The 22,692-nt window shown below is 50.1% G+C and overlaps 1 protein-coding gene across 2 annotated transcripts in view; it reads right to left on the minus strand.

Annotated features, from left to right (window-relative positions):
- Axin1 (axin 1) overlaps positions 1 to 14,158 on the minus strand; it is a 49,276-nt gene extending 35,118 nt beyond the window's left edge. Inside the window, exons 1-2 of one of the 2 annotated variants that reach the window (XM_020176799.2) lie at positions 14,082 to 14,158; positions 8,938 to 9,897 (exon numbers count right to left, since the gene is read on the minus strand). In XM_020176799.2, coding sequence (XP_020032388.1) covers positions 8,938 to 9,815 — 878 coding nt within the window. In that variant the 5' untranslated portion in view covers positions 9,816 to 9,897; positions 14,082 to 14,158. Of the gene's footprint in view, positions 1 to 8,937; positions 13,694 to 14,081 lie in introns of those variants that run through there. The other variant, XM_074059955.1, reaches the window with a different exon arrangement.
- Between the last annotated feature and the right edge of the window lie 8,534 nt (positions 14,159 to 22,692).

Raw genomic sequence — 22,692 nt, forward strand, 5'->3', positions numbered from 1 at the left:
AGCACCACAACACAACCATGACATAGGCCCAGCACCATAGTACCTAGTACCACAGGATGCATGGGGAGTAACCATTTCAACTGAAGTAGGAATATGGAAGGCTTCAGGACACGTCTCCAGGAAAAAGTAGTTACTCCAACAGGTGTTACAATGTAGACATACACTTACATGTACGTTACAAAGTTGATGGAGGGCATGGGAGGTGAAGCAATTATTAACTAACACAAAAATACACACACAAAAATAGGGTTAGCCAGGCACTGGTGGATCACTCCCGTAGGAGGCAGAGAATAGGAGAATCAAGGTTCAAAGTCACCCCAGGCAAATAGTTCATAAGACCCTATCTCCAAAATACCCAATAGAAAAAGGGCTGGCAGAATGGCTCAAGTGGTAGAACACTTGCCAAGCAAATGTGAGACCTGCAGTTCAAACCCCAGTACCACACCAAAAAAAAAAAATTGTGTAAGAGAAGTTGGGCATGGTTAGTTCACATCTGTAATCCCAGTACTCAGGAGGCTGAGGCAAGAGAATCGTGACAGGTCAAGGCTGGCTTAAACTAAGTATCAAGACCCTACCTCAATTAAAAAAAAAAAAGCCAGGCGCCGGTGGTTCACACCTATAATCCTAGCTACTCAGGAGGCAGAGATCAAGAGGATCGAGGTTCGAAACCAATCCGGGCAAATAGTTTGAGACCATATCTCAAAAAAAAAAAAAAAAAAAAATCACAAAAAAAAGCGCTGGTGGAGTTGCTCAAGGTATAGGCCCTGAGTTCAAATCCCAGTACCAAAAAAAAAAGCACGAGAAAGGAAATGCATGGCCCAACATGGCTCAGGAATGAAAAGACCGAATCTTGATGTGTAAGGTGGCATGTGGAAGAGATGCCTCATGCATCTTTTAGGCCTCAATAGAGGCCTGAAAGTGACAACCCAAAGGCAGGTGTGCAACCCAGATGCCACAAGGGACTGTGCCCCAGTTCACATGCAGCAGCCCTAACCCCCAGTGCAGCTGCACGTGGACTGAAGAAGTCATTAAGGTCAAATGAAAGTTGGGTATGATACTGCATATGTGTAATCCCAGATACTAAGGAGGTGGAGACAGGAGGATCTCAAGTTCAAAGCCAGCCTGAGCAAAGTTAGCAGTAACCTACCTCAAAAACAAAACAAAACAGCTAGGCATCAGTGGCTCTTGCCTGTAATCCTAGCTACTTGGGAGGCAGAGATCAGGAGGATTTGTGGTTCAAAGACAGCCTGGGCAAATAGTTCACATAGACCGAATCTTGAAAATACCCAACACAAAAAAGGTCTGGTGGAATTGCTCAAGTGGTAGAGCACCTGCCTGGCAAATATGAGGCCCTGAGTTCAAACCCCAATACCACCAAAAAAAAAAAAAAAAGGATTGCATGTAATGACCAATCACCGAGACATACAACACAGGGCTGACAACCATCCAAACGACAGAGCTGCACCAACTTGCTATGAGAAGGGTCAGTGGTTCACAGACAGCTTGGATCTGAGACTACAATCCACATAGCAAGTGTCCAGCTCTCCATGGAGCCAGAGAGAGGACATTGATCCCTCACTGCCACGTCTGCTTACCACTTCCTGGAAGGTTCTAAAGTGGTAGGAGGCTGCACTTATTTTAAAGTCAGAAGGCCAGCCCCCGGCAACCAAAGGGACCAAAAACATTTCCTGAGTTGTTTCTGCAGATCAAATACTTTTTTGGAATTCTCAGGCTCTGAAAGGAACTACAATGGCTCACAAAGCAGTGCATTCTTACTGAGGGGACACAGCGGAATAAGCAAAGCTTGTTTTCTTCCACACACAAGAACGCAATCTCGAAGTGGACAAGGCTGAAAGATTAGACAGCCTTGCTCCCCAACAACATCATGACTCAAACAGTCCCCAAGAGCTGCAGAGTAAACTGGGGCACATGACATTGGGATTTTAGAAAGACTGACAGACCAGAACCAAATTTGAATCTCTGATACTGACTGGCACACAAACCCAGAAATAGGGCAGATCACTAGGCAGCTGACCTACTATTGCAGCGGAGTTCCAGGCTAGTTCACATGGTTCCCACAATGAAATACACACATGCCAGCACCCTGAGCCAAACACACCAATCCTGAAACAGCTGCTGCCTTCCAGGGCCATGGCTGCATAGTTCATGCAGACAGCCTCCATAAATAATGTTTGCTCATGTGCCATCTGTAAGCCTTTCCATTCATAAACACACTGCAGCATCACCACTCCCAGAAACTCAGAACTGGAGTCGACCCAGGCAAAGGGGCCTTTCTCTCTGTTCCAGAATTCTTCAGTCTTATTGATAGCTAACCACAGCACTTCACAGACTCCATATAAAGATGTTAGACTCTGCGCCTTACATGATAAAGCAGAGAATATATAATTTCAGAGTTCTACCTCCACTGAGGGGTATTCATAAATGCAGAGAGCACAGTGAGTCCAGTGAAGCATGTTGTGTCCTGAGGACCTCAGGTCTCACTCCTAGGGAATGGGAAGGCCCTGCAGCACTGGTAGAAGGAACAGCGTCTATAAAAGACCCTCTGCTGCTGCAGGACTGGGGAGGCAGAGACCTTGTCAAGAGGTTCCTGCAGAATACGGGCAGGAGGGTGGTGGGAAGGTAAAGGGCATACAGTGGCTCTAACACCATTCCACTGAATGGTAAATGAATGAGGCAGGTTTGGACTGACAGTGGTGCCACTTCTGGGATAAGGAAGCTTAGGAGAGGATCATATCTGGGTGAGGGATTAATACACCTCACTTTAAGGAAGTCTGGCATTAAAATCTGAATGTGCCAGTCACTGCCCTATCTTTGCAACCATGTGCAACCCAGATGTGAATTCTACCAGTGCCCAGTAGAAGCTATGTCTGGAGGAAACTGAGATACTGCACAGCTGAAGTTGAAACCAATGAGCGCCTGATGAAATCAGAGGGCTTAAGCCCCTCCCTGGCATTATCTGTGGCATTTCCACGGCACTTTCATTCATCAGATATTCACTGCACTGTTCCCATTTTTACAGATAAGCACTGAAAGATGTAACCACTTCTTCTTGGTCATACCCCACAAAATACCACCTGCAAAGTCATTGAGCTAGGGTTCCTAAATTCTCAGAGCAGAAAAAACAGCTTAGTGGGGAAAGATGGTTCTTCCACTCACTTGGTTGGTTGAGGAATAATTTTAACCCTTTTCACTGGACATTCCTAAACAAAAATAATTCTTTTTAGATTGAAATCAAATAGGCAAAGTATACACAGAAAGGGAAACTCTGTGAGAAAGTAGCACACCAGGGCAGAAAGACCAGTGATCACTATCTGGTTGGACATCTCTCCAAGCGCAACCTGCTAGCAAGAAGCATAAGTTCTGGGGCTGGGAGCATGGCTCAAGTGATAGAGCACCTGCCTAGCAAGGGCAAGGCCCTGAGTTCAATCCCCAGTACCACCAAAAAACAAAACAAAACATGAGTTCTAGAAGGGACAGGGAGCCATCTAAGCCAATGAGGCGAGTAAGAACACTCACAAACTCTCCACCTAAGAACCCCACAACTGCACACTAAGCCTGTCAGGGAACACCTCCAGCACCTTTGTTCCAAGATCATCTGTCCAGGAAAGGAGTTCAACACCCTGGACCAGACACTCATGTGGAAGATGATTGGGAACATACTCTCTCCCTCAAGCTTCATGCCTCAAGGACAGCAGTAAGAGAAAGGCAGGACTTTAAGGGCAACAAACAGAAATGAAAAGAAAGCATCTGAAACATTAAGAGTCAAAACCAGAAGCATGCCAGATGCCGGTGGAGTGTATCACGTTTGTAATCCTAGCTACAAGGGAGGCAGAGATCAGGAGGATCGCGTTTCGAAGCCAGCCCATAGACCCTATCTAAAAAATCCGTCACAAAAATAGGGCTTGTGGAGTGACTCAAGGTGAAGGCCCTGAGTTCAAGCCCCAGTATCAAAAAAAAAAATAGTAATAATAAATAAACCAGCATCGAGATAGCTGGAGGCTGAGGCAGCTGGGCTGGCTTTAGGCCTTACCAATACGTCCTGGCAGAAGACCAGCCAGCCCTGGATGGCACCTGTGAACTAGGCCCACCTTCAGAGGTAATGTGTCCCAGTCCTAGGCCTGACTGCCAAATCACTAAGTAAATAGCCAGATTCTGCTAATTCACACCTGTTAAACTGGCTGAGCTGGGGATATAGACCAGTGGCAGAGCACTTGCCTAGTGTGCACCAGGCCCTGGTTAGATCCCCAGCAAGTTTAAAAAAAAAAAAAAAAAAAAGAAGAAAAAAAAAACAAAAACTAAACCACACCTCTTAGGGTCACCAGGATTGGGAGGGGGAAAAAAAAAGATGCATATGAACCAACCCAAGTTAGGATCAAAATTCAAGTTCCACTGACAACAGGCAACAAGAACTGGAAAAAGCCTATGAGAAGCAAAGGAGGGAGCTGAGTTCTGGGCAGCCTGGGCCCACAGGCTCAAAATGCATGCATGTTGAGCATGCAAATGCAGAAAACAGCCAATGTATCTCATTCCTCTGTTTCGATAGAGAGCTAAGTAAAAGACTCATTTTGACCTTCCTCAAATCACCTACATGAAAATCAGCACACATAGCACAAATAAGGACAGGAGAACAGCAGAGCAGCCCCACACCACAGGGACACATAGCAAGGAGGCCAGTACCCCAATTCCCTCCATGTTGTGCTGTTCTAGATTTGGCCCTCTGTACTTCATTAACCTGCTGTCCACTGTGAAGGTGTGTCTCCTAGCCAAATAGATTTTGCTTTAATGCCTCCTTCCCCAATCAATGCTTGCTGATCACCTCTTCAGCATCCACTCTCCTTTTTCTTCTCCCTATTAACCCCCATCATTCTTTGAGAGCCCATTCTCCCTCACTGAGGAACAGCCAAGCCATCCTGTCTGGATGGAGCACCTCACTTTTCATCCAAGATGGCCCTACATGGTTTAAGCACAACAGCACAGCCTCAAGCCTTCAGCATGCTGGGACATGCAGGTCACAGCAGCATTAGTGTTCCCCATGCTGAGAAAATGCAGAGCCCTCCTTAGGTGCTATGGAAAGTAATCATAAACAAGGGCGCCCAGAGCCTAAGTTCACTGCAGTAGCTAATTCCAGCACAAGGGAGCCAACAAAGGCAGTCAGCAAGGAGCTAGGGTCAGTGGCGCATAAAGTAAAGGGCTGAAGTCCTGATTAAAGCACATGAACAAAGTCAACCAATTCCTGTCCCTGTTTAAGCCCAGGTGTGCTGGATTGTTACTCCCAACTGAATGCCTCCTAACTGCACCCCTGTGTGACAAACAGAATGCTTTCAAATGAGAATTCGCACCTTGGGGGAGGAGTGTTCCTCAGTAGTAGAGTGCTTGCCTACCATGTGTGAGGCCCTGGGTTAGATCCCAGCACTGAAAGAAAAAAAAAAACCCCAAAAAATCCATGTTGGATCTGTATCATGTCAGTGCTAATAAATGACCCCCAACACCAGAGACCTCCAAACCACAAAACTACACCACAGGCAATCTCAAGCAGGAGGGTATAGGTGTCCAACAGTACTCTTGCACTCCAGAGTTCTCTGCCACCAACTCCCTGACAGCAAATAAAACCAAACTGTAAGCCAGGAGCCAGTGGCTCATGCCTGTAATCCTAGTTACTCAGGAGGCAGAGATCATCAGGAGGATTGCAGATCAAAGCCAGCCTGGGCAAATAGTTCACAAGACCCTATTTCAAAAATACCAATCACAAAAAAGGGCTGGTAGAGTGGCTAAGGTGTAGGCCCTGAGTTCAAACCCGAGCACTGAAAAAAAAAAAAAAAAAAGTACCAAAGCCCTTAGGGTTAAGCACTACCTAACAGAAGCAGCCCACATGTGCTATTAACTTTGCAGCAAAAGTTGCTTATTACAAATAAAGCAAACCAAAAAGTGAAACAACAGAGCTGCTGCTATGACCAAGAACTGAAAGTAGACCAATGGGCTGGCTCCAGCATGAGCTTGGCAGCTTTTTTTTTTTTTTTTTTGCAGTCCTGGAGTTTGAACTCCAGGTCTTACTCTTGCTAGGCAGCAGGTGCTTTACCACTTGAGTCACTCTGATAGCCCCTCAGCAGCTTTTAAAGTTAGAAATCAGAACTGAGCTAATCTTTTCCCTGCAGCCCAGCCCTCATATTTAGTGCCATCTTTTTTTTTTTTGAGACAGGGTCTCACTATATAGCTCAGGCTGATCTTGAACTTGTGATCCTCCTAACTCTTAGGAGTGCTGGAAGATTACAGGCATGCTCTACTATGCCTGGCCTGTAGTACCATCTTAAAAATGTTTTTAGCTGGTGGCTCACACCTGTTATCCTAGCTACTCAGGAGAAAGAGATCAGGGGACCACAGTTCAAAGCCAACCCAGAAAAATAGTTTGAGAGACTAGCTACCTGATAAAAACCCTTCACAAAAAGGGCTGGTGGAATGGCTCCAGGTGTAGGCCCTGAGTTCAAACTCCAGTACCGCCAAAAAAAAAAGTCTAAAAGTCTAACCCTCTGTTGATTTACCAGTGTTCAGTTTCCTCATGGTGTGCTATGGTCCCAGAAAACTTGAAGAACTGGTGTCTTAGTTTTTTTGGAGGTATTGGGCTTTGAACTCAGGGCCTCACACTGGCTAGGCAGGTGCTCTACCACTTGAACCACTCCACCAGCTCCCAGGTCCCGTTTTTTTATTTATTTATTTTTTGGTGGTATCATTTTTTAACTCCACCAGTCTCAGCACTTGAGGACAAGTTTTCAGCTTATGCTTAAGTCAGCAGTGGTCAATGGCAGGCCCAACCCCCAGTCCCCAGCTCTTGGGAAATGCAAGTACTCTGCTCACAAGTGCAACAGATGCCAACACAAAAGCCAAATGAGCTTCCTGTAACCATGTAGTGATTACAGAGAAGAAAAAGTGAAGAAATGGGTTTCAAAGTGGTAGCAACTTCTCCATAGATCACTGCTCCTCCCAAAGCTGTGAGTGTCCCTACTCACATACTCCTGAAAGCAGAGCATCCTGGGCTACTGAGCACTGACAACACCACAACCCTAATGCTTTGCTGGTAAAGCAAAATGTCCAATCCTGGAGCTCCAAGAGCAGCTCCCCAAAGTTCTCTTGAGTGCTGGGACAATTCACCACACAAAAATCACTCCCCCACTGTTTCAGCCTCCAGGAAGAATCTCAAGAAGATCCTTACAAAAAGCAACCAACAGAATTCTCTAAGTACCAATGTATGTGAAGGTCCTTTCCTGCTATTATTAAGCCCAAAGGATAATGTCTCTAACAAATGTAACAAGAAAATCTACTATGGGCTGGCAGAGTGGCTCAAGTGGTAGAGTGCCTGCCCAGCAAGCATGAGGCCCTGAGTTCAAACTCCAATGCCACAAAAAGAAAAAAAAAAAAATCCATCTTCTATTTAAAAAGACAAGAATTTTAGTGCTCAAGGGTAAAGTTTAAGCCTCATTATGACTTCTAAGCATTCCCATTTTCCAAATGATTCACAAAGCCATTTAGTGCTTTTTTTTTTGTAGTACTGAGGATTGAACCCAGGGACTCACACTACTGAGCTATACTCCCAACCCTTTTTATTTTTTTTTGAGACAGAATCTCACTAAGTTGCCCAAGCTGGCCTTGAATTTGCAATCCATGAGCCACAGTCTCCTGAGTACCCTGGATTATAGGCATGCACCACACACTCAACAAGGCCATTCTTGATAAAAAATATTCTCTACATTTTTTTTTTGGCAGTACTGGAGTTTGAACTCAGGGTCTTCAGCCAGGCACTCTACCACTGGAGCCATGTCACCAGCGCTTTTTGCTTTAGGTAGCTTTTGAACAGGGTCTTGCTGTTTTATGCCCAGGCTGGCTTAGACTGAGATCCTCTTATCTACACTTCTCAAAAGCTGGGATGACATGTGCATACCACCATGCACAACTTTTATTGGTTGAAATGGGGTCTTGGGAACTTTTTGCTCAAGCTAGTTTGGCACCACAATCCTCCTGATCTATGCCTCTCAAGTAGCTATGATTACAGATGTGAGCTACCTTGCCCAGCAAATGAAGGTGTTTTGTTTGTTTTGTTTTGTTTTTGCAGTACCAGGGACTGAATTCAGGATCTCAAAGTTACTAGGCAGGACCAGATGATGGTGGCTCACACCAGCTAGGTAATCCTAGCTGCTTGAGAGGCTGAGATCCAGACAATGGAAGTTTGAGGCTAGCCCAAGCAGTACACAAAACCCTATCTCCAAAACAACCAGAGCAAAATGGACTGGAGTTGTGGCTCAAGTGTTAAGAGTTCCTGCTTTGCAAGCATGAAGTCCTGAGTTAAAATCCCAGTCCCAATAAAAAAAAAAAGAAAAAAAACCTTCTTAAAGCAAGTGCTCTTTTTTATTTGTTTGTTTTGGTCAGACTGGGGTTTGAACTCAGAGCTTCATGCTTGCAAAGCAGGTGCTCTACAGCTTGAGCCACACCTTCAGTCCAAAGCAAATGCTCTACTACTTGAGCATGGCCCAAGCTTACAATTCTTTTTTTTTTTTTTTTCTACAGTAAAAGTAAGAGTAAAGTTTATTAGGAAAGGATTATGCTTTTAAGGGCTGAAAGTGAGTTGTCTCTAGAATGAGAACAATGGGGTCCAGTGTACTTTTTTTTTTCTTTTTTTTTTAATCTATCTGGGAGCAAGGCTCAAAAAGTAGATTGCTTGCCCAGAAATTGCAAGACCCTCAGTTCAATTCCCAGTACAACAACAACAAAAATCTAATGACAAAGACGAAGGTATCATAAATAGATAATAAAGCAGTACATTCAGTTTGGTTGGGTTAAAAGACAAAGCCACCCATAACACTCTTCCCTTGCTTCTTCTCCAGATCTCAGAGGTGAGCACAGAAAATGGACACCTTGTGCCAGACTCACCTGAACTCTCTGCCTTCGCTGTACCGTCTACTTGAGGAGGCCCTCGGGGCAGCTGTCTCCAGGAGGAGCTTCTGGGTAAGCCTGCTGGGGGGAGCAGAGTCTCTACCATCATCCTCATCTGCATCTTGGTCACATTTCCATTCCTCATCTTCATTCAAAGTAGGCAAGTATCCAGATATGCCCTTCCCTGTCCCTGACCCTGAGCTCTGGTCACTGCAGACCTTCGGGCTCTCTGAGCCTGTCCTTGTGTATTCCAAATAAATGTCAGACTTGAGGAAGGATGGGTAGGTGTTCTCCTCCATGGTGGACTGGATTTCTGTCTGGGCCTGGTCGAACATGGCAGGATCGATGTGCTGCTTCATGACGCAGTCCTTTATGAAGCTCTTGGTGGCTGGCTTGGCTTGCCGGGACACGATGCCACTGCTGTCCAGGATGTACTTCCGGTAGATGGCTCTAGCCAGCTTCAGCCTCTTCTCCTCGTTTGCATCGCAGGGCTCAAGCTTCCTAAAGCCACTGCAGGCAAACCAGAAGTCCAGCAGGTCAGCACAGCCCTCTTGCTTCAGGAAAGTCCTGAACAGGCTGATCCCATCTTGGTCATCCAATAAGGAGTGCAGTGACTCGGCCCACCTCAAGTACGGTGGGGTGGGGGAGGCGCTGCCTTCAGGCTCATACCCCAGATCGAGATCTGAGCGCCTTGGAGTGGCTGTTGAAGTCTCACCTTTAATGCCGACACCTTTCCCAGAGCAGAAACTGTGGCTGACAGGCCTTGGGTCTGTGGACACCAGGTCTCCCTCCTCACCAGGCACTGGGGGCCGGGGGGCATCTTCGGTGAAACTTGTTCCGAGGTCCAAGGGGAAACCCTGCTCCTGGATATTCATTTTGGGACTCTGTGCGTCAATGAACAATGAGCGCTGACCCTAATACATCAGTACTTACAGCTCCAAAGGGAATCAATCTGTCCTGTTGAAACCATTAAGAGGACAAGGATTAGGAAAGGTGGTTCATGGAAGCAACTGGAGGTTCTCTGAGACACGCAGCAAGGCCCTCCCACTCCCGCTCAAAGCAGAAACTCGGTTCAGGTTTCCAGCAGAGACATACTTTGGCCACAAAGTTTGCTGTACATCAAGAAAACTTCTGGAAGCTTACAAATATAGGAATGCCTCTTATACTAAGTGAATTCCCAGAACACAAAGGACAACTGTCTCTCAAGTGTCCTCCTGTGAGCACCCCACAGAGAGACCAGGGGCCTGAGGACCACCATCCTGGTTAAAGAACTGAGTGATCAAGGGGCAGGAAGGCTAGAGGAAGGAAGGGTGCTTCTAGCCCCAACCCGCACTGTTGCCTCACATGTAAGAATGATCACCCTAGCAACACTCAAAATGGCAAAGAGGAACATTACAGACCATGAGGTACTACCGTGAGTAACTTCCAAGTTCACAGTCTATGTTTTCTGCCTACTGTGTCACCTTATATTTGATATGCCTTGTAACATGAGGGCACACAGTAAGATGTCCCTCCAACTCTCAACACACACCTAAAGAAGCAGTCAGTCACTGGTCACCTTCAATACCATATATCGAGCGGGGCGCCGGTGGCTCACACCTGTAATCCTACCTACTCAGGAGGCAAAAATCAGGAGGATTGAGGTTTGAAGCCAGCTCTGGGCAAATAGTTCGAGAGACCATAGCTCAAAAAAACCCTTCACAAAAAAAGGGCTGGTGGAGTGGCTCAAGGTATAGGCCCTGAGTTTAAACCCCAGTACTGCAAAAAAAAAAAAAAAACATGGACAAGCGATAAAGGACATGGCCCACATGCAGAGGTGTTTGTACATCACCAATGTAGACAATCTTAGAAATGCACAAAGCTGCACTTGGTTGCTAACACCTCTTCTTACAAGGAGGCTCTCTTCTGCTAGCAAATGATTAACTGGGGACTTGGAGGGACAGAGAAGATAAAGTATGTTTTTTAGCTAAGAAGCATACAGCTCATACAATTTAACTCCCTAAGCTGAAAACCAAACCACCTATCCTCGCAGAGGCCAGGGAAGTACAATTTGTGTTGCTGTGTGGGGTGTGCAAAAGAGACCATACTGGAGGCCTGGGGGAAGTGGCTCAAGTGGTAGAGCACCTGCCTAGCAAGCATGAGGTACTGAGTTCAAGCCCCAATGCCACAAAAAAAAAAAAAAAGAAAAGAAAACAACAATACTTCAGTCTGTACTTCCAATTTTACCAGGAATGGGGAAAGGAGGAAAAAGGAAAATGATGGAGGGGGTGAATTCAACTATGATATCTAAGAACTTTTATAAATGTCACAATGTACCCCAGCACAACAACAAAAAAGTAAAAAAAGAGAGACCATACTGGATCAGACATGGACAGGACTCTCAGTCATGGTCTTTGGTCTTTCCTGCTGTATCCTATAGGAGCCCACATAGCCCACGAGCTCCAGGTGTCCTTCTCAATTGAGCCAACAGAGAGACTGCAACGGCCTAACATGATGTAACTGGACCAGCCTAAAAGTAGGCTGCAGAAAAAACTACATATGTCAGGGTGAGACATCTAGAGCACTGAGCAAGCCAGAGGCTGTAAAATAAATCCCAAAGCCAACACAAAGGGTGGCTGTCTGACCATCAGTCCACACTGTGCTGGCCCTTGGCCTCCATAGAATCCCTCTCCCACTGCATTCTTAAACTGTACATACCACATCTTCCAACAGCTGCTGATGGTTAGAAGGAAGATGGAGCATGGGTCACAATTATGTGCCCCAAATGATATTTCTACAGCTAATGACTTCTTAGGTAGTCTATAATCTTGGCCCCAGCAAGACCAGCCTGTTTTTTAAGGTCAAGGCCTCAGTGGGCTGTGGGCCCTCTGCTGCTCAGACACCCACACCTTCAACTGCAGTCACTTTTTGTGAGCCCCATCAGCAAGGAGTGAGCACCTTGGATGTCAGTAGCTCATGATGCCTACCACCCTCTTGTCCAGGATGCCATCACAGGAAAGAGGGCATGTATCCCCAACAACCTGACCTTACCCTTACAGATGTGGGACAGCCCACTAGCCTTAAGAAAGAACCAAGTCACTGGAAACTGACAAGAAGCTAAGCAGTGTATTCAAACAAGAAGCTTGTCACTGTCATTTTCTCCCAAGGTACTCGTGTCTCCCATGTAGATCACTGCAGCAGCACCTTCAGCATATAGCACGTGGTCCTGCAACCAGCGGGCATCCATAAATATTTAATGTGTTGTCACAAAGGAGAAAGACGCTTGTCCCACATGCCAAACAGGAGCTCTTCACAGACGCTGAATTATTGTTGCAGAAACAGCAGCAAATTCAAGATGCAGTCCTTGATTACAGAGCTGTAGCTCTCTTTCAAAACTTACACTTTACTTCATGTGTGAACCATGTCCATCAAAATCACTTTAAACTATTTTCAGAACCCAGAAGAAATATGTCTTATAATTCACATCTATTTTTGGCTGTCGACTGATAGAAGACCTTCAGTGTCCCTGGAAGCACATGAACACCTCCACAAATTACTGACATTGAAAAACTCCAGTTCACAAAATCTCTGGACTCCCACAGAGAAGTACACTAGCATTTAGGACGCACACACATACACACCACAAATACAGCAGCCATGTTAATTGGGTGAGAGTCCAATGCCCACAGCACTGAATCTGGCCGACAGCCTGTAACCACCACCTATAAAGTGATTCCATAAAGGGAATATACAAGTCTGATACCATATTTTAAATTCCCCCAGGCACTGCTGAGGCATACAGTCCTGGGTACCATGGCAACAAGGAGGATGCTATATATCCATGTATATATATTTTTCTCTACCATAACTTCCAAACTTCCGATTTACATTGCATGTGGAAATAACAGCATGACTATAATATTTTCCCAAATGTCTGTTAATTATACTCTTGAAGAGTGAGGGTTACTGCTCACAGCTAATCCATTTCCCCATCACATAAATTCTCAATGACCTATCTAACCCAAAAAAGTACACGTAGCTTCTCCAAAACAAGAAATCTAAGATATGTCAACATGTGCTGAAATCAACACAAAAACATGGCTTTATGTGCTTTCCCACCCTTGCCCTGAAAGGAAGCTCCTAAAACTGAATCCAGCTAGTGCTGCTATCCTGGGTAGCCAGGGTTAGACTGTGTGTTCTCTGAAACAGGGCCTATGAGTACAAAGAACAAGCATGTGAGCAAAAAAGAAGGATGTGCATGGACAATAAGAACTCTTCATCAGTTATCTGGGAGATGGGCTGAGAAGAACCCTGAGAGGAACGATTTATCTTTACTGTTTTCATACTCAGCTAAAAAGTGTGCACTCTGATTTCACAAGAGGCTAAATTCCAAGTGTGTGGTAAGGACAGAATTGAAGACCTAACCCCAAGAGAGAAAACTGTGCTTTGGCAGCAAGGTACCAACCTGAAAGGATACGGACACCAGAACAATTGGGTATCCAACAAACCAAACCACAGCCTAGACCCAGTGAGTAACCTCCTTGGGTTGCAGATTCACTCATTCCAACTTTTTCCTGGGCCAGGGAGAGAAAGGGAGGACCCCTGCACACATTTCCTGGCCCCAGCAGCTACTCTGTACACACCTACCCATATCCTTAACATATCCCAGGCCCATGGACCACTATTCTGTACAAACAAACTCACCGAACTGCAGACCCCGTTCCTTCTCAGAATCCTGGGTCCTCCCCCTCCCTTCCCGGTTAGCACACCCCAATGGCAAGGCCTCTCCCTTCGTCATCCCCTCCTATCACCCCCGCCCTGGCACATTGGTCTCCCACCCCACACACCTTCCCCGCACACAACGCAGCCCACGCGCCTATCTGCACTCTCAGAGCCGCACATCCCCTGCCGCGCACACCCGTGGCGCCCCGCACACTCCCAGTCCGCACAGCACGAGCTGCTGCACGCCTCCCCGCACGCACCCCGCCCCACACGCTCTCTGGTCCCTCACAGCCTGCGCTCCGACACGCCTCCCGCCCGCACCCCGCGCGCCCCTCTCTTCCGGGTCCGCGCCCGCCGGCCTAGCGCGGCCTACACCGGCAGCCGAGGGCAGCAGGCCCTCCGCGCCTCAGGAGCGGGCCCGCCAGCCCCACACTACTCACCGGCGCGCGGCAGCTGTGGCGGCGCGGCCCCGGGCCCGGCTCCCGACGCGGCGCGGCCCACGCGCTCAGCGGCGGAGGGACGGGCGGGCCCCGGCGGGGGCGCGGCCCGGGGCGGCCCCCATCGCGGCCGCGGCGACTCGGCGGCCGGAGGCCCGGAGGCGGAGCGGTGCAGGCCGCGGAGCGCCGCCGAGGCTCGGCCGTCCGCTCTCCCCGGCCCGCTCCCCGGGGACGCGGCTCCGGCCCGACTCGAGCGGCCTTCTGCAGCGGCGGTATCGGCGGCCGCGATCGCTTCCCCGAGCCCTGAGCCCGGAGCCCTAGCCCACCCGAGCGCCCCCGCCGGCGCCGCCCGGAAGTGCGGGGGCGGGGCCGCGGCGTGGGGCGGGGCTTCAAGCGTGGGGTGGGACGGACCTGGAGCAAGAAGAGGTAAAGAACGTGGGGCGGGGCCGCGGCGTGGGGCGGAGTCTCGGGCGTGAGGCGGGGCCACACGTGGGGCGGAGCCGGAACTAGGGGGCGGGGTCGTGCCTCCCTAGACTGGGGCAATCTTTCGATTTCAGGCGCAAAGAGGACGCTGTACCTGGGGCCTCCCGAGCGGGCGACGGCCGCTGAATGTACTGAGGGTTAGCGTAGGGAAGGTACCTCTGGGTGTAGCCCGAAGGCTACGGTTATCAGTGAGCCCTAGGCCTGTGCACGGAGAAGACTGGCTGCCCGATGTAGGTACCGCGGGGCACACGTTCGATAGCAACTCTTTTCTGCGGCCCAAACTATGTAAGGCGACCTTGGGTGTCCAAGGCCCGGCTGTCTTCCCTCAGGGTGGACAGGCCTGGCCCAAAGGTCTCTCAGGGACCATCACCACCTACCCAGATGTCTCAGGGATTGGACTGCCAATGGGCAGGGTTAGGCTGATCAGGAGCTGAGCCTCTAGTGATGTCCTGCCCCTCAGGTTCCCCTTTCTTTATACCCACCGTCCCCAGCTGGCCAGGATCTAAGAAGGTGGACTGGGCTCTGCCCCCAGTTAACAGGGACTCAAACAAGACCAGGGAACACAGTAAGCATCCAATAAATGCTGGCTGCTACTTGGACAGGAGCCACAACCTCCTAAGAGCTGTGGGCCAGGATTGGCCAAGTCCCCACAGGGGGCTAGCCTCTCTGCCTTAATTTCTCCCAGGCATCATCCAGAATCCAAACACAGGTTCTCTTTCCATCTGCTGCCCATAGGTCCCACTAGTGTAGGCCTGCCTGAGTGGGAGGGCTTCTGGATGTCCTAACTCTGCATACCGTGGACCCATGGCATGCTTGCTGAGATCTTGGTGTCAGTCTATAAGCCCAGCAGGCTGCAAGGACACAAGGCTCACAGCATTGGGCACTCCAGGGCAAAGTGGGTGTCCAGCCCCTACCTGGGAGCAGCCCCTGCACCAGCTCCAGCCAGTACCACCTGTCAGAATCAGCATGATTTGGGGGCCTTACCCAGGCCTCAGCCCTCCATCAGCCAATCCCCAAGAAGGATGTGGGCACCAGGAATCTCAGCCCCTGAGGATGTCATCTGTCACAGGGACAGATGGCAGTCAGGGACCCTATCCTTTACACAGTAATGTCTGCCTGGCACCTCACAGGTACTCCACACGCCCCTTATTTTGCAGATAGTAGGCTGCAGCTAAAGCTCAACTCCCTCCTGCCCATAGGCTACCAGCACTTAATCCATCCCATGCCTGAGACAAACAGCCTTACCTGGCCTGCCCTCTGTCTTAAGCCTTCCAAGCTCACTAGTACCCATGGTCCTTTCAGAACCCTTCCTGATGGTCTCTCTTCCATACTACCTTTTTCTAGATGCATGTGGTCACTTACCAATCTACATGCTTCCACTGTGATGATCCCCCCCAAGTCACCTCTTAGGCTACCACCATATCTTCTCTTGGTCATGCTCACCCTCATCCTTCATAGATCCCAGGAAAGTAAAGAAGTCCTGGATTGGGGCTCCTGAGCCACCAGGCCACCTCCCATCCAGCTGCCCACCAGTGGCACCTGCCTGAGGTGAGCATGTGCAGAGACTTCATAGGCCTTGCCCTGCTGCCTGCCTCCAGGGACTCAGAATAGTGTCCAATGCCTAGGTTTGCTGTTTGTAGGGAAAGCACAGCATGGACAAGTGCTACTGGCCATCTCAACAGCCAAGGACCCCTTCTAGGGCCATCACCGTGCCTCAGGCTGGGGCCAGGCTATGGACAAAGCAGTACTGCTCAGCTGACACAAGCTCCCCTGGATGCTGACAGCAGGTGCCACACTTACCCTTGTCCAGCCAGGTCCCTTGTGCTGGGCACTGAACACCCTGGCAGCCATCCCCCAGCCCATTCAGCCTCAGAGGAAACAGTGGGTGGCCACTGCACAGGCAATAGATAGCACTCATAGCATGACCAGCCTCTGAAGGATGAGGCAGTCCTGGGTGGTGTACTCCTGGGTGACAGCACGACTTCTCAGGCATTAGTCTGTGGCTGCCTCCCCACTCCCAAACCCGGGCCCCAATGCTTGCCTTGGTTCTGTAGAGCTGCTGCTGTGGCCAGGCCAGGGTCTTGAGGTCAAGTCCACGTCCATCCTCCTCCTAGCCCACGGTGGAGGGTATCCCCATGCCCTGGGACCAGAATAGGACCCTCGGGCCTCCAGCTCCTCAAGGTCCCTTCCCTGCAGGGATAGGAAGGGAGTCAGGAAGCCTGGAGAAACTTCAGCAGCCCTGCTAAGGTAGGTTGTGGTATGGGCATGTGGGAGAGTGTCCAAACAGGTGGGATGGAAGTAGGACCAAAGGAGGGAGCTCAGGAGGCCTCCACTCAGGCCCAGACTGGAAAGGCCTTGAGGAAGGCTCTGAAGAGAGGCAAGCAGGGGGGGAGCACTGGGGGATGGAGTGATGTGCACCCTCTTTTCACAAACAGGGTCTTTTAAGATGCAAAAGCCCTTTATTAGGAGCAGGAGTTTCCCACAAGAGACTTTGATTTGATTAACTCCCATGACATTTGTTCATACTTTCTTGCAAGGAACAAAGGAAATGAAAGTTAAGAGCAGAAATTGAAGTTATTTTCTTCAATGCAGACATTAAAAAAAAGGAATACTTTGAAATAAAGTGAACTTTGAAGACTTAAATGTGTGGAGGAATACCACTTATGAAAAGTGATCCAAAGAAAATTATCCAGACCTTGAGGACGTGTGTTGAGGGTCTGGCCTGGCAATGCATGGTGGAGAAAATCGCAGCAGAGGACAAGCTATAGACAAATGTCCACTGTCCACAAACCAGCTCAGGAGGGGATGAGGAAGAGGGACAGTACTGATCTCAGATCTGGAGATGGGAGGTCTCAGGCTCAGCCCATTCCTTACTGTGCATTCCCTGCCCCTTCTACCCAGCCCACGGGTATGGGAGGTAGGGAGTGGGCAGGCAGGTGAGGGCTCTGTAAGGGAAGGGAAGACTTAGAGGCTTTAGGCAGCTTATTTGCCATTCTAGAATTGGGCAGATGTCTGGATCCAAAATGGCTCAGAAAACCCAGGAGGAAGTCCTTGAGTGGTCCATTGTGATAAGTGAGGACTACACAGTACCCATCACCAATCAGTCACCCTTTGGTCATAAGCCCAACTCCAGGCCTCCCTCATCCCTGAGTCTTCATTTTCCATCTGCTCTGAGCTCAGCGAGGGGGACTAAGGGCTATGTGTGCTCCACAGAGGACATGGAGCCATGCATGAGATGCAGCACTAAGAAGATAAATGCAGGTTCCAGTTTTTGTGGAGCAGCATGTGTCTATGAAGGCAGAAAACCAAAAACCTATCCCAGAGTGTTCTCATGGGCCCTTATGTGTGGGTTGCATTTTATTCTTTACACTTCAAGAATGTTCCACAAGCCAGGTGCCAGTGACTCACACCTGTAGTCCTAGCTAATCAGGAGGCAGAGTTCAGAAGGATTGCGGTTGAAAGCCAGCCTGGGCAAACAGTTTGCAAGATCCTATCTCAAAAAAACCCTTCACAAAATAGGGCTGGTGGAGTGGCTCAAGGTGTAGACCCTGAGTCCAAATCCCAGTACCGAAAAAAAAATTCTGTAGTGACATTACTGTTAGAATCACATGGAAGCCACAAGGTCTCTGCAGTGGGCGCTATCTTCCCATCCACATCAGTGTAAATTAACCCGTGGGAGTAACATGGCAGCAAAGGTGAGGACCCTGAGGATGGAGCTGACCTGTGGGCAGTTTATTCCAGAATGGGGCCTCCCTGAACCCAGACTCTGTACTGGCAGCCACCTTAGCACTAATATGTCCTCTTGCCCTGTCACCCATCAGGCAAATGTGACTTCCAAACTGGCATGCTGCATCACTCTTGCTGTTGGGGTTCCCCAACAGTCTTGTAGCCAAAGCTGACCCCAAGACCAAGCTGGCGTCAAGGGGGACAGAAGCAGAGATTTGCCTTAAACAACAATAGCTCAATGTGGCTCTAGAGTCAACCAGTATTGAAACTTGAGGAATAATAGCTGATATGACTGTCACTGTGGCAACAAATGGCCCTGATGGCTCCTGCTCCCAGGACCTGACTCAGCTGGATATCTGCTCTCTCCTCCCATGTAAGAGGGACCCTCCCACAGAGGGGTGGAGTGTGAGCCACTCTGCCTTGCTGGCATTGGCTCTCACAAATAGCCACTGTGGTCACTGTTTGTCCCCTTGATCAGTGTATAGGGTTAGTACATGTCCTGGACCCTGTTGACTGGTGTACCATGCTTGTTGCGTAGGGACAAGCTCTAGAGCTACTTACACCCATGTCCCCTACTCCCAGCAAATCTGACCCACATCCCTGCTGCCTCAGGAGTCAAGAGCCAGGTCCCCCCAAACAGCAGGAAAATAGTGGCCACAGACAGTAGAGTAAGAGCTGGGCCAGCTCTCTACCTAGATGGGCCTCAAGCAGAGTCTTCCACCAGGTACCATCCACACCCTCCAACTAGGTTCTAACCCCTGCCATTCAAAGGGGAGTCCCCCACACTGCCTTTCTGAAGGATTTTTGACATGTCTAGGAGTGCAGGAGCAAGGCAGGGCAGATGCTAGGGTACAGTCAAGTAGGAGAGCACCAGCAGGTGGGCTCAGAGCATGTGAGATCCAAGTCAGCCCATTCAACACCCAAACTCCAGAGGCCTCGAAAGGAGGAAAAGAGAACAGTGTGCCGGCCAGCCCAGCACCTCTACCTCCTCAACTTGGCAGCCTTGAAAATGTTAGGGAGCAGGCAGGAATGACCTTCCTAGAGACTTGAGTGCCTGCCCATGTCTGGGTGAGGCAGGGATCTCTTTGAGCCTGAGTATAGTACCTTCATTGACAAAGTATAGGTCCTAACCCACTCACAGACCCTTTGGACTATGCAGCCTTCCATGGGCAGGCCCAGGCTGCAGGATGGAAACTACTACTGGCTATAACCCAGGTTAGTTGTCTCAGATGTGTCTCTGGATCAGATGTGTCCCAACCCCAGAAACTTTTTGCCAGGAAAGGTGGGTCCTATGGGCCCCATGCCCATGAAGAGCCCCAGCAAGTAAAGTTACACCTCCCTGCACAGCTACATTGGACACACCTGCCTCCAGTGCCTTTGCCTTTCCATTCCCTCACCTGAATGCCCTTCCTCATCCTGACAACCTCTGCCTTCACAGGCCTTTCCAGGTGCCCAGGGCTCTTGCACCCTGTATCATTTGTCCTTCCACCTGACTCAGCCTAGTGACTCCTGAAACCCGCTCAGTCACAGGGACTTGAACTGGTGGCCAGGGAGCATACTGATAGAAGATAAGGTGTTGCCCAGACAGGCCACTGCTCAGACCCACGGCCCACCTACACTTCTCCTTCAGCTGGTGTCCTCCACTGCTGCTGCCCTCCACACTGCTGTCCTGAGATGTCTCTCTCGGCTGCCTAGGAGCTCTGCGGCCACTGCGGCCAAGTTCTAAGTATGTGATTATGTATGCCGGGGTCCCTCTGGCCCCTTTGTTGCTGTAGAATCTGTCGTGGTAGACAAAAGTGCACTGGATTAGCCACAGTGGATTAAAAGATTTGCTTCTCAGAGTTTACCCAATAACCTAACAATCGTGTCAACAGCACCTTTGAACCCCCAGGATGCACTTGCTGAGAGCTCAACGCCTCTGTGTGCAGAAGGACCTGGCTGCAGTGCTTATTCATACAATCCCAGCGTATTCTCACACACACAGCTGTGCCCACAAACAAGCCTGAATTCCCAGCTCCCACAGGCTTGGCTACTTCTCACAGAACTTGATAAAGACACCAGATGCTGGTAGAAGGTAGAGGCCCAAGTGAGAGGTCTAGGCCTCACCAGGACCATCTTCCAAAGAGTGTGAGCATCGGGGACCAGGCCTCGCCTGCACCCGGCCCGGCCCCTACTGCATTCACGCATGTCACATGCAGCAGCAAAGACCAGAACAACATGGAGGGTTGCCACGGCAGGCAGGTGATATACCAGGCTCCACTGTGCTGAGGTTCTTGGTCCCTCCGCTGTCACCTCACAGCATGTACTCCTGCCCACATGCACACGTACACACATGTATACGCACGTGTATACACACACACACACACACACACACATGCCCGCCCCCCTTTGATCTCCAAAGGGGACTCCATTGACAAGCTCTTAATCGCAGCTGCCTGTGAGGGGCTGTGCTCTGAAGTCCCGAGTAATGGGATTTGTGCTTCTGATCCATCTGGCTGCCCGCTCCCCCTGTTATAGGTGGACATTTTTTCTTTCTATTGCTTCCTTTTCTTTTTTGCTTTTTTTGCTTCTCGAAAAAAACGCTCCCTAAACCATGCTGACTTGACACTGCTTGTTGCTGAGCCCGGGCAGTGTCCAGGATTTTGAAGGCCGGGACCAGTTGGGGGTCTTTGATGCCGCCTCCATGTGAAATCTGACGTGGGAGACCTACCAGGGCGGTTTTCAGGTCTGTGGCACAGTGGGCTTCATTCTGCCTCGTGCTCTTTCCTTTGTCTCCTCCCCTGACCCGTCCTTGGGACATGAGGGAAGAGGGTCCAGGGTGAGGGTGCAAGTGGGTGTGCATGCGCCAGAGGGTGGGGTGGGCCAAGGGCAGGGCCGCAACCACAAGAACAATGGGCTGCAAGGACCACCTACATCCACCTGTCTGCCTGTCTGTCCATCCATCTGTCCACCCGCCTGGCTTACCTCACCTGCCTGGTTCCATACGCCTGCTCAGGCCCCACCGTCCTGCTGTCCGCCATGATGGGCTTGGCTGTCTGTCCGAGCACTTTCAGCCACTCCAGGAAGCAGGTCCCTGCTCTTGGCCACTGTGTGGCTGGGAGGCAGAAGCGTGACTCTAGGCTGCAGCTCGGGCTCCCGCCGCCGATTGGCTGAGGCAGGGACCAGATGACGGGCCTCGGAACCCTATGGTAGCCATGGCAACCAGCCCCTTTAGACACCGCCACCCCCAAGCCACTCCTGACTGCTGAGGGAGCAGGCGGTGCCGCCAGTGGGCCCATGCCAGGGTTCCCTCAGAGAGGCAATCAGGTGTGGCTGTGTGGTAGCCGCTCCCATACCAGCCATTAAGCATTTTCATGTGTGTGTTTCTCATGCCTGTCTACTGTGATGGGTCTCCGTCCCTCTCATGGTCTGTCCCAGGTCACTCCATGCCCTGCTTGACACTCTGGCTGAGGTAGGAATAGTGACCTTGCAGTCCTTTTGCAGTTCCTGCTGAGAGAAGGACTTCAGGTCAGGCTTGCCCCAGGGGCTGAAGGCCTGGCTCAGTCTGGTGAGAAAATGAGTGAGGGAAGTGGGAGGAAGAGCAGGAAGAACTTCCCACCCCAGGTGGGCAGAGCAAAGCTCTCAACCTACCTCAGGCAGCAAAGAGCCTTCCAGCTTTATCTTCTGCCCACAAACCACTCCACTCCACTCTTACTGGCCACTGCCTGCTGAACACATGGGTATGCTCCCAGGACCCCCTCTCAAGAACTTTTCAAGGTCCTGGGGCATGGCCTGCTCCTTGTGGACCTTGGGTCCCCACTGGCAGGACTCTGGGACATGGTTACTAGATTGGCAGACAGGTTAGGTTGGCTACAAGCCACACACCTGACTTTGAACTTGCCCATCCCTTGACCACAGCGCCCTCTGGTGTACGAAGAACTCTCTGCCCCCAAGGCCCACCAGCATCAGCTTCAGCCAGGCGTTCCCAAATGTTCCAAAGACCAGAGATTTTCAGCAAAGGCATGATGGTCATAATCTCTCCATGGACTGACCATCATGGGCATTTCAGGCCATTGAGTAACCTTGGAGCCACCACTACCCATCTCTGTGACAGCCGGTAACAACCTGACCTGTCCAATCATCCCTGAGAGCAGTACAATTGGTCAGGGGCCCTCTAGCCTTCCGAGCTCAAACTCAGACTACACCTGCTGACCAGAATGTAGCAGTGAGCAGCTTCACAGTTTTAAGGAGAGGTGTGAGTCTCCAGTTGCTGAGAAAAGGCCAGGACTACAGAAGGTCCCAGGGAGTCAAGCAGTCAGTGAGGAGGCCCCTGCCAAAGCCAGAGGGATCTGAGTTAGGGGGTGCTGGTACATGGGTCCAGAGGCCTCCCATGTCCAAGGGAGTGGGCTCAAGGCTGGCTGGTCTG

The sequence above is a fragment of the Castor canadensis genome, chromosome 17 (genome assembly GCF_047511655.1).
Source record: "Castor canadensis chromosome 17, mCasCan1.hap1v2, whole genome shotgun sequence".
Classification (NCBI taxonomy): Eukaryota; Metazoa; Chordata; class Mammalia; order Rodentia; family Castoridae; genus Castor; species Castor canadensis.